Below are 12,492 nucleotides of genomic sequence, written 5' to 3' on the forward strand. Positions count from 1 at the left end.
AAAGTACAAAGAACTTTACCAAATCCTTATTTATACTTAAAAAGTCTACCAAATAAAAAAATAAACAAAAAAGTCTACCAAAAAAAAAAAAAAAAACTAAAACATGCAACTGGACCAGAACAGCCAGCACAACTTACGATTTTCACACAGATCTCTACTAAGATCTTCAACAAAATTGACAAAGAACGGTCGTTTCTCTAAACGATCTGTCGATCTAATCTTATTCACTAATGCTTTTCTGAAGGACTGGAGCCCATCACGATCTGACAAGTCAATTTCATCCAAAACCTTATTTTCTGCAATGTTCAGATCTGTGAAGTAAATGAAAATTGGCATAAAAAGATAAATAAAGAATAATTCTACAATGCAATTGCAAGTAGTCTGATTTACAAGTTATCTAATATTTTCCTTAATGACAACATAATTACAACAGCTGGTGTTAATCTTCAAGAACATTATTATTGAACCTTACGAGAGTAAGTCTGTTGTCTGTGGATGGCTAAAATAAACCTGTTATTCTAATTTGAATAAGACATAGTATACAAATTTTAAAGGTACAGCACAATAAAAAGGTAAATAATTGCAGTAATTGCATGCATTATTACTCTTCTGGTATTGATAACCTCTCTTCTCTTACATATGTTTTGTACCTTAACTTGGCTTAAGAGTAACTTTTGTTCTTGCTTAGTCCTGATCAGAGATTTTCATGACTTTTCTATTATACCTAAAAAATTAAAACAGGCATGTTAAAAGGGTTTAACCAAAAAAAAAAAAAAACCTTACTCCCACAAGTTTATCATGCTCAAACACTCAACAACCATTTGTTTTGATTTGTGTACTGACTGCAAGACAATTGTTATTCCATATCTTTAATATCTCCTTTATTATAGTGTTTAGTTTTCCTTTTGAGATTGAAAAAAATTCTGCTGCATAGCCTACATCCAAAACTATCGGTCTTGAAACTGCATCAGCTGTAGCCCCATGCATCTACCAACTGAGATGCTGGCAAAGAAAATTCTAACAAAAAACAGCTGGTTTAAACTATATATACTACAAGGTAAGTTCTTCAAGTTCTTTGGTTTGTTGGTACACTGGATCCCCCGCCTATTCACGGTTCCGGATTCACAGATTTTTCTGTGGAACATATAGTATACAGTTTGACCACCGGTAATCATGGGGATGCGTACCACAAACCCCCCCCCCCCCCCCACAAAGTGCATTTAAGTCATGAAAATTATACCTCCTTGACTTGGGATCACCTTGACATGGTGAGAGGGCTCTTGAGCCCCAAGAAATTGTTCCCAGGTTTAAGTACAAGAGTCCTATATATCATTATATATTTCATTGGGTTAATTTTGTGGAATTTTCCACTTTTGCCAACATTTATTGGACCTGATAAATAGGAAAAGATATCATAGCTGGGATTGAGTTTACATAAAAAGCTAAATGGTGGGAACTGTGGTAGGACCAGAAACTACCCCATAATGTTTGGACCCGAGATATATTAGATTGATAGCTCAAGGGTGGAACTATTCTTTAGGGCTGGACCAAGGATACAATTAGGATGGGGATAATTGTATTCTTGTAAAACTCTACTAATGTTGTGCCATCCCCTGTGGGGTAGGGTTGGGACACAGACAGTTGGGAGACGGTTTTCACTTGTGGCACTGGTGGAAGAGTATACTCCATGAAAGGCTGATGATATGTTTTTAAGGTTTCCAGGTTTTTTTTTTTTTATCTCAAATCTTTATGGCTAGTAATTATAAGGATTCGAGTACCCTTGGCCCCTCTGATGGTGATGTTGTATGGCAGATGATGACCTCTGGACCAAGTTGTGAATGACTTGCAATATCTCCATTGACGAAAAAATTGTAAATAATGTAAGTCGTAAATATAATTGGAATATATATAATTTAGACTGAAGGCCATGCACTGGGACCTATAAGGTCCTTCAGTAGTGAAAGGAAAAATGAAAGTCAGGTAACACCAAGAGAACCTCGCACTTGCACAATGAAAAAATTGTTACAATAAGGTAGAAAGTAAGAAGGAAGAAAGAGAACATGAATGGAGGTACACTAAAAGGAATGAAAGGGGGTGCAGCTAGGGGCCACAGTGATGCTGAAAAGATCCTTAAGTAATACATACAGTGCACCGCATGAGGTACACTGATGGTACTATACCCACCATGGAGAATGTAGGTAATGCTGACAAGACCACAAATCCAGTGGTACATGGTCCTGATAAGAAAAAGAATCCAGAAATTGAAGTTTCTAGTTCCACATCACACAGCTAACAAAATATAATGTTCTCCATCTTCCTTACCATTGATACTGATTATGAAATCATAACCAGAATGTTTTCATGTCACAGAGTAATTAAGGAAATTAAGATGAATTTTAGGAATGAAAGTGAGAAAGGGAGGCTTGGATCTTTCACAAACAGTGAAGAGGCCATCCATGCCATGCAGGTTGCAACTCTCATAACATCAAGCTAAATAAATCTAACATTAAAGGGGCCCTCTGTGAGAAGGCTCCTTAGAAATAAGAATCTTATAGACCTCATGAATAGTATGCAAAATATCCTGCAAAAACTGAATTGAAAGGTGTAAAAGAAAGGAAACCAGAACCCTCAAAGTGGCTTCTGGCAAATGCTAAAGTAGAAAATTAAATATTTTTTCCTACATCCGCGCGGTAACTGCCGAAAAAATCAAAATTTTTTCGTCCGATTGTCGTAATGTTTGCACCATTTTAAATTAGCCGTTACACAAAGTTTTATATATGAAAATGTGTGCAATTTCATGTAGAATACAACAATAAACAACCCATGGTTGTAGCTTTATCAGTTTTGAAATATTTTCATATAAATAATGATGTGCCAAAATTTCCACCTTCTGTCAACTTTGACTCTACCGAAATGGTAAAAAAACGCATTTGTAAGCTAAAAATATTACATTCTAGTAATTTTCAATCATTTACCTTTATTTTGTAACAAATTAGAAGTCTCTAGCACAATATTTCGATTTATGGTGAATTTATGAAAAAAACTTTCCTTAGGTCCGCGCGGTAACTCTTACGAAAAAATCATAAATTTTTTTGTCCGATTGTCGTAATGTTTGCACCATTTTAAACTAGCCGTTACATAAAGTTTTATATATGAAAATGTGTGCAATTTCATGTAGAATATAACAAAAAACAACCCATGGTTGTAGCTTATATCAGTTTTGAAATATTTTCATATAAATAACAATAAATAAAAAAAATCGACCTTCAGTCAACTTAAACTTGACCGAAATGGTCGAAAACTGCAATTGTAAGCTACAACACTTACAGTCTAGTAATATTCAATCAATTACCTTCATTTTGCAACAAATGGGAAATCTCTAGCACAATATTTCGATTTACGGTGAATTTTTTAAAACTGCTTTTTTTTACGTCCGCGCGTTACGAATTCATGCATGCATCATATTGTGATAATATTTTCTCTGTGTTGCTTTGATCGTTTTACAATTTGTTATATACCAAAATCATTGCAATTTAGTGAACAATACAACAAAAAAATAATTAACTCATTAGCTTTAACCGTTTTGCTCTCAGCGCGATTTCTATAGAATTATATATGAAATTTTTTTTCGTACTGTCATACATTTCAATATTTATATATGATAATGATATTTTTTTTCATTTCTGATGGTTGCATACTAAACTTCAGGCAAAAAAAAAAAAAAAAAAAAAAAAAAAAAAAAAAAAAGTGAACTCGCAATCTTGAAAATTAAGCGTGCTCTGATTTTTAAAAAAAACTTCTTTTTCCGCTTCGGCGCTCACTCATGAACGCCGCCGGACCCCCTTCATTCTCTAAAGAAGAGAGCGAAGGTGAAGTTTTCCCAAAGGAAGACTTCTATGGTGATAACAGGATCCCGAAGACGATAGTTCAAGCCAAACTGGATGTTCACACCTGTTCTTCTCTATCCCAGGGTTGGCCACCCTACTACGGTGACGGACTGTCAGGTCCATCCAGGCTGAGCCCCTCCCGAGATATTCTTCCCTCAGCAGCAGTACTTCCTTCGAACGCTAGGAATTCAAGCATTCAGCAAGATTCCCGATTATCGTAGTAACAATTATCTGAGATTCTCGTCTTGCCCACTCTGGACCGTGGTTTCACCCAAGTGTTTGCAGATCGTAGAAGACCAGAACACTCGGAAGAGTGCTAGAAACTCCGAAGAATTCTAAGCGCTCGGCGAAACCCCCTCGAATTCGTCAGACGATCATTGGGTGGTGCTCCTCCCGATTCCCATAGAAATCGAGGATAGGGCAAGATCCTTCCTCAACGACGGGGACTTACATCCGGTAGGACCCGAAGGTCCCTCCAGGAACACAGTCCCTGACACGGATTCCTATGGAGAACGCTCTGCAGGATCCCTCCCCTTCCCGTCGCAGCCATAGGGAGAGAGGGAATGGGGGAGGAAGATTGGACGCTCTCGCTCGCCTTCCCAGTGGAACTAGCACCCAGAGAAGCGAGTACGGGCAGCCACCGCTCCGAGTCTAGGAAAACGTTACCGTCTGGAGAAAACGTTTTCCCGAGGAGGGTTACGAAACTCATACTGTAGGCTAAACTTCTGCCGCCACCGTGACCGTCATCTAGGTGGGGCTGAGCGTGCACCTGACAGGAGAGAGCTAATACTGTCCTCCGACGTGTCCCAGTCCTCGTCGAGGTCGAAACCTCTCAAGAGGATCGAAGGGGGAGCCCACCCCGGTCTCTACATGCGTGGGCCAGTGGGACCGTCACGTGAAGAGCGGTGATGGTCACTCGGAGAGTCTGGGAACCGTCATTGTCCTCGCCAGCCCCCACGATCTCCTCCAACCACTTGAGCGAGGATCTGTTGGTCCCAAGACCGAACCAGGCTCGTGGCCGGACCGTAAGAAGTACATTCATCACAGTCACTCCTGTTTGCCTCGTTCCTCCTGGTGTACCCTGAGGAGGTTGAAGAGACAGGTGAGGGAGACCTGACGCTCCTACCCTGCCTACTAGCAGAACCAGTAGGCTGGGAGGACTGCAGGCGATCACCAACCCCCGGTGGCGATCGAGCTGCTGGTCTGGACCAGCGGTCTGCTTGCAGAGAAGCGCTGGACCAAGGACGGAGCATCTGTCTCTTATGTCAGGAGAGCTACTACGAGCACTCCTCCCCTGCCTACCAGCAGAACCGGTAGGCTGGGAGGACTGCAGGCGATCACCAACCCACGGTGACGATCGAGTTGCAGGTCTGGACCAGTGGTCTTCTTGCAGAGAAGTGCTGGACCAAGGACAGAACGTCGGTCTCTTACGTCAGGAGAGCTGCTACGAGCGCTCCTCCCCTGCCTACCAGTAGAACCGGTAGGCTGGGAGGACTGCAGGCAATCACCAACCGTGGCGATCGAGCTGCAGGTCTGGACCAGCAGTCTCCTTCTGGAGAAGCGCTGGACTGAGGACGGTAGTGTCGGTCTCGTCCATCAGGGGAGCTGCTACCAGTCGTGCCAGCCGTCCGGTCCCAGTGGGAGCGACAGTCAGGTGACTGGTAGTGTCCACTAACACGGTGAGAGAGATTGCCATGAGAGTGATTGCCGGTCTGGCGTGAGTCGCCTGAGCGACTGCCCCCAGTCTTCCGCTCCGTGCCTGGGTCCTGGCAGCGAGCAGGCTCAGCTGCCTGGACCCTGGCTGCATGGTCACCCGCAGGTGACCGTACACTCCGTACCTCTCGCAAACGAGCACAAGACGGTTCCCGTTGCCGAGGCAGAGCTTCTGGCGCCAGGAGAAGAGGTACCAGTGGTAGCCGGTACCCCTCCGGTCCCAGTCTTCTTCTTCTTCCTTGCGGAAGGAGAGACGGGCCCCGTTCACATGGGAACAGGAGGACCAGCAGAAGCCCCAACTATCCCACCAGTGTGGGACAGACCAGACCCTTAGAGGTCTCTGAGCGAGACTTCTTAGGGGGGGAGGAGGCCACCTTCTTCTTTCTTGGCTGCGGAGTTTGGAAGTCGAAGGAGAAGAGGCGGCTGCAGACCACGACGAAGACGATGACACCTTCCTTTTCTCCTTCATCAGCTTCCTCAGGACCACCATCAGGTCCTCCATCCAGGACGGAGTTGGGGCAGTTGCAGTAGCAACACGGCCCAACTGCACCTGTCTGGAGGGACCTGCAGGAGCAACAGTGGAGAGAACGCTTCCTCGTCGAGCGTCTGCCACCACCGACTGGTCTGGGTGGGGCCGAGCATGCACCTGACAGGAGACAGCCAATACCGTCCTCCGACTCTTCCAAGTCCTCGTTGAGGCTGAAACCTCTCTGGAAGAAAGAAATTAATCAAAAGAAGGCTTGATGGCTCGCCTCCACCGGTCTCTGCGTGCATGGACCCGCAGGAACGTCATGTCAACCCTGGGTACCGGACGATCACTGCGAGAGTGATCGCCGGTCTGGCGAGAGTCACCTAAGTGACTCCCACCATCTTCCGCTCTGTGCCTGGGTCCTGACACGGTGAGCGTTCTCAGCAATCTGGACCCTGGCTGCAAGTTCACCCATAGGTGACTGTACACTCGGTGACACTCGCAAGCAAGCGGCTGAGACGGTTCCCAGTCCGGAGGTGGAACCTCTGCAACCAGGAGACGAGGTACCAGCGGTTGCTGGTACTTCGATGGTCCCAGTCTTCTTCTTCCCTGAGGAAGGAGAGACGGGCCCCGTTCACGGAGGAATGGGAGGACTAGCGGAAGACCCACCTGTCTCACCAGAGCGAGACACACCCTTAGAATTCCTGTGACAAGACTTCTTAGGGGGGGAGACCATCTCTTCTATGGCAAAGCCTTAAAAGTCGAAGGGATGGAGGCATGAAAATATGATGATCTCGAAGAGGAGGATGACGACACTTCCTCCAATTCTGCCAGACTTCTACCATCAGGAGAAGATAAAACATCAAGGGGCCGCGACAGCTTCGTCCAGTGACATAACTCCGGGGTAGTAGTGGTAAATGAATATGACTACCAGCAGGGGATCAGTAAACACACTCGAGGATCGGTATCGCAACATGCTACGAGTCACAGGTACAAATCCAAGGTTAGGATAACCAATACGAAGAGCTATCCAACCAATACTGCTGTAAACACAACCACCACTGTCAGTCTGCAAAATAAGGAAAAAATTATTAAAATAATGAGGATACTCCTCACGGATCCAAGGGCACCGCCCTCCGAAGTGAGAGGAAATCCCCTAAACATCAACACCACACGCCCATTCTTCTACCTTCTTCCGATAATAAGTGAAAGGACGAAGGAGAAGAGAAATTACCATAAAAACAAAACACGGACAAACCTATGAAGCTCCCTCGGTAATTCCCAAGCGTAAGCATAATTTTCGGATGAATACATGTCTCATTACAGGATCAATATCACTCACAATAAATACATGTCTCATTACAGGATCAATATCACTCACATTAAATACATGTCTCATCCTCTCGTCAAATACATCTCTCGTCCTCATGCCGGTCTGAACCAATGAGGACTGAACCAGTGTTAAAAGGCAAAAGAATGTAAATATTATGTTGGTATACCTTTGCTGCTGACTCATAACACAACTAGAGGGGCAGTTATAAAGGCTATTACAAAAAATGGGTTTGTATATTAATTGAAAAACAAGGACAAACATTTGTTTAGTATTATCAAACACCGTATATACACATTATTTTAAAAAACAAAATATACCAAAAGGATCCCACCGGGAAAAAAGATCGACCAGTCAGCCGGAGCTCACGAACACACGTCTTCATCGGAAGACGGCTGAAAGCAAAGTGGAGTGTTTACCTCCGGGCAGGCTAGGCCTGCCCCACAGTAGTTACTGCCTAACCACCTTGTTCAAGATTCAACAGCAGTAATTCCAGCTACCCCGTAAGCAATTCCTTATGTAAAGGACCGAGGGTTTGTATTACGTGTCGGAACAAACCCCGTTTACGACACCAATCACAGTAGATCGCCCATTTGCCTTGGTAAACCACGGAGGTCGACTTTCTGAGACTGCTGGACATATGCCCTACTGTTCTCTGAGAAAAGCCTCTCACTCAGAGATGCTTGATAGCCTCCAACCATGAAGAGACAGGGATTCTACTGACTGGTGGAACCTTTCCGCATGCGGCTGACACAGGAACCTCTGACAATAATGACAGCAGATCTGGGAACCATTCTGCCTGAGGCCACAGAGGGGCTACCAAAGTTATCCTGAGACCCTGTAAACTCATTAGCCTGTTCAGAATTTGATGGATTAAACAAAACATAGGGAAGGCATACACCTCCAGGTTGCCCCCGGGATGTTGGAATGTGTCCTCTGTTAACGCTAAAGGATCTGGGACCACTGAACAAAATATCTCCAGCTTCCTGTTGAAGTGAGTCGCAAAAAGGTCCAGCATGGGTCTCCCCCAAACCTGGAAGAGCTTGTCTACTACCACTTAATGAAGGGACCACTCTGTGCCTAGGATCTGATCTCGATGACAGAGTTTTTCTGTGAGCACATTCTGTTTGCCTGGGATATACCTGGCTGAGAGCTCTACCGAATTGCTGACTGCCCACTGGTGAACCTTGATGGTCAAGGCGTGAAGATGACGAGAAACCAGGTCTCCCAGCTTGTTCACATAGGCTATCACTGTGGTGTTGTCCAACATGAAAACGACAGAGTGACCTTCTACCTTCTCCTGAAACTCCTTCAGACCCAGGAAGACTGCCTTCAACTCCAAGACGTTAATATGTTGCTGTTTGTCCTCCAAACTCCAAACGCCAGAAGCGATGAGGCTACCTAAATGAGCCCCCCAACCTGCGAGGGAGGCGTCTGAGAACAGAAGGAAGTCAGGTGGAAGAGAACACAGAGGGACACCAGATTCTCCAGGGAAGACAACACTCCCAGAAGAACCTGCCACTGATGAGCTGACTGATGTGGTCCCGACACGAAGTCGCGCGCCACCACTTGCAACTTCTCCAATCTCTGATCCAATGGAAAACTTTTGCAACTGTCGTATCGATGACCATGACCAGGTAGAGAATCCTCTGACTGGGTACGAGGTTTGACTTATCCTGGTTGACTACGATGCCCAGTTCCAGACAGAACCGATGTAGAAGATCCCTGTCCTGCAGCAGCTTTTCCCTGGAAACTGCCAAGACCAACCAATCGTCGAGGTACTTCAGCAAACAGATCCCCTGAGCATGGGCCCAACTTGACATGATAGAGAAGACCCTTGTGAACACTTGAGGGGCTGTTGTCAGCCCCGAAGCATAAGACTTTGAACTAGAGACCTTGTCCCCAACAGAGAAGCGAAAGAACTTCCTGGACATCGGATGAATAGGGATTTAAGAAATGCGTCCCCTAAGTCTATCGACAGCATGAATTCGCCTTCCCTCACGGCTGCCAACACCAAATGCGGGGTCTCCATCTTGAAGTGATTCAAGGTGGATAAGTTGATCACAGACCTCCATCCTCCCGACGCCTTGAGCACCAAGAAGATGTGACAGTAAAACCCCGGAGATGGATGCACCACTTCCTCTATCGCATCCTTGTCCAGCATCTTCTGCACTTCCTCCCGAAGGATATGCTTTCCTGAGCTGCAGTTTGTCCAACAGAGGAGGAGAGAAGTCGAATGGCAGTAGGTACCCCACCCGAAGGACATCTACCATCCACTTCTCCGCCCATAACTTTGCCACTTGGCCCAATGGCCCGCCAGGCATTCCCCCACCCATGGCACAGGAGAGGGAGAGGCGCCTAACCTACCGACAGCCCCCTTTACCTCTGCCCTTTGGGTCCCTTCTTGGCTTAAAGAACGAGAGCGAAAGGGAAGTTGGTCCTCTGACCTAGGCTGAGTCGAATGGGAAGGTCCTGCCAAATCGAACTCCTCGACAGCCTACCAAGTGATGGTCTCTTTGACTGCTGCTGGACAGGGGGAGAAGGAGGAGCCGGACGTCTCTGAGGACGAGACTCCAACTTAGACACGGCCTTGTGCACCAGTCTGTCTTTGGTGTCAGTCTGGCGCCGGTCTATCGCATTTTCAAGCTCGGTCCGAGGAAACAAAAATTGGTACTCCAACAGATCTCCGTTTCTCAATGCCAGCAAGGACTCTGTGTCAACTGATCTCTCCATCCTAGATAAAGCTGCATCTTTTCTAATCAGGAGGTTAGCCCACCCATAAATTAACACTGAGGTGAGCCATATATAAAAACACCTTGCCTCCGGACTGCAACAGACTGGTAAGCGAGGATGCACTCACCAACCCTTCTGGGGACCTGTCAGAAGCTATCTTGGCAATGACCACAGACCAGAAGTTGAGCCAAGAAACTGTCTGCAACATGGAGGCTGCTGTAGATTCCAACGCTGAGGCATCTTGTGGAGACAAGGACGGAGCCACTGACCTCACCTACTCCAAAGCCAATCCCGGCTTCAGGCGAATGACATCTGGGTTAAAATGGCGCGCCATCAAAGATGCAGTTCGAAGCATAGTACTTCCTATGTCTCTTGAGAGGCAGGGACAGTAGCTTGGCAGAGCCCCTAAAGCGAAGTGAACCATCCCGGTCCAAAACAGAGGCACTAACCTTATGCATGACCAACTGGACGTGCCCCGACAAGGGAAGATGAAGAGATGATTTGGGATCCTGCGTAGCTCCCACCAAGGCTTCCAAGCAAGAAGGAGTGTAAGACAACCAAGCCTGAGTCCTACTTTCCAAATTGTTGAACCCATGAATGAGATCAACAACTTTCAAAAAGGAAGACAAAAACTTGCATGTCTCCCACCTCCTGCTCCAGCAACGGAGACTGACAACGAGAAGAATGTGTAGGCTCCTCTAAGGCACCTTCCTCATTAAAATTAATGGAAGGATCAGCAGCCAAACAGCCCGAAACACCAATAAACCTGTCTGGGCTGGGTCCACACGCTGGATCCTGAGACGAACCCACTACAACACTAGAAACATCACTACTCTCTCCTCCAACAGATGACTCATTAACATGTCCATGAATGGTCACGGGTGTGGCAGACATACAAATGTGAGTTGGGAGAAGAATCCTAAACAGTTGAGATCGAAGGAGAATCCCCCAGAGTCGAACTCTTAGAAGCACCAGGGAGAGGAGCAGGCAAACACTCCTGATGCACCAACTCCGCGCTCACCACCTTCGACCTCTTGACAGGCGCCTTGAGATCCTTACAGCAACGAATAAGCCCTGGAGAAGTAGGAGCACTTGCATCATGTGCACAGACAGGGGAGGTTGCAACACGCTTGTGATGTGCACAGATGGGAGAGGTTGCAACACGCTCGCGATTCGATGCAGAGGACGAAGCAGCCACTGTAGATTGCACAAGAGAAGATACACTAACACTCTCTGAAACACCTACTCTCTCGAGAACACGTCTGATCCCGTGACATCAACGGGGCTGACCTCCGACTTGAAGAAGCGGCAACAGTCACTGGCGGAGCAATACAAGATGGCTAACCTCGGCTACCAACGAAGTCGAGGCTGGGAGGAGGGGGGAGGGCCTGGCCAGCCTGAGGAGGGGGGTAGCGAGCCTCCATAAAGTGCACCAGCAACCCCTCCAAGGACAAGGGAACCCCTAGCCCGAGCGTCTTCCAAAATCGCCGCCATCTTGGACGCCTCTGACTCTGGAATAAATGAGAATGATGAAAAAGCCTCCCCCTTCCCGGGAATCAAATTAACTCCCGAAGAAGAAGGGGCGACATTACAAAAACCAGCCTGAGGGCCTTCCGATACTTCCAGTGACGAATCAATGAAAGAAAAGGAAGGAGACAGGCACAACACTACTATGGGGGGTGAGTACTGCAGGAGACGAAACATTGGGAAGAGGCGAAAAACCTTCCCATGAAGGAAGAGTCGAAACCCTTCGATGCTCTCTTGCTATAAAACGACTTCCACTGCTCTTTAGGCCATGCCCGACATTCCGTGCAAGGATTAGTTATAGTACAAAAATTAGAATAGAATAGCACCTGCTACACATGATGTGGGGATCGGTCGCTGCTGAAGCCAAAAAACGAGAATGCGGAAAACCTGGAATTCCAGGGCACACAAGTTGGCGAGGCCGAGCAGAAGAAGCCATAATATCAGCCACACACACACTAAACACAAATGAAATAGGCAATGAACCGGGTAAAGGCTGAGAGGGGTCAACCACGACTCTCGCCCAGACGGTTATAGAAAAGACTGACGTGGGGGCGTAGGTACATGGTCTTTGACCATTCTTCCCCCGATCTACGCATGCGTTGCCAGATATAAAAAAAATTCCTTGCTTTCATCTGCTTTTTAACCAGATCCAGCAACACGCTAGAAATTATCCTATTGTTAAGACCAAAGGTTTGTTCGCGTATGAACAAAAAAGCAGCAAGATTTCAATCTTGATCATCCTTTGTGTCCTCAGTTAACAACAGAATGCTGCCTTCAGCTGTTTTGAGAAAAATCTGAGGCAGGAAAATTCACACCAAATCCATCTCCAGTTC

At 46.4% G+C, this 12,492-nt stretch overlaps 1 protein-coding gene across 1 annotated transcript in view; it reads right to left on the reverse strand.

Annotated features, from left to right (window-relative positions):
* Positions 1 to 12,492, reverse strand: part of LOC135207339 (eukaryotic translation initiation factor 3 subunit J-like) — a 190,284-nt gene that overhangs the window by 3,042 nt on the left and 174,750 nt on the right. The window contains exon 5 of the mRNA XM_064239050.1: positions 138 to 311. Coding sequence (XP_064095120.1) covers positions 138 to 311 — 174 coding nt within the window. The remainder of the gene's footprint in view (positions 1 to 137; positions 312 to 12,492) is intronic.

The sequence above is a fragment of the Macrobrachium nipponense genome, chromosome 32, assembly GCF_015104395.2.
Source record: "Macrobrachium nipponense isolate FS-2020 chromosome 32, ASM1510439v2, whole genome shotgun sequence".
NCBI classification, from domain to species: domain Eukaryota; kingdom Metazoa; phylum Arthropoda; class Malacostraca; order Decapoda; family Palaemonidae; genus Macrobrachium; species Macrobrachium nipponense.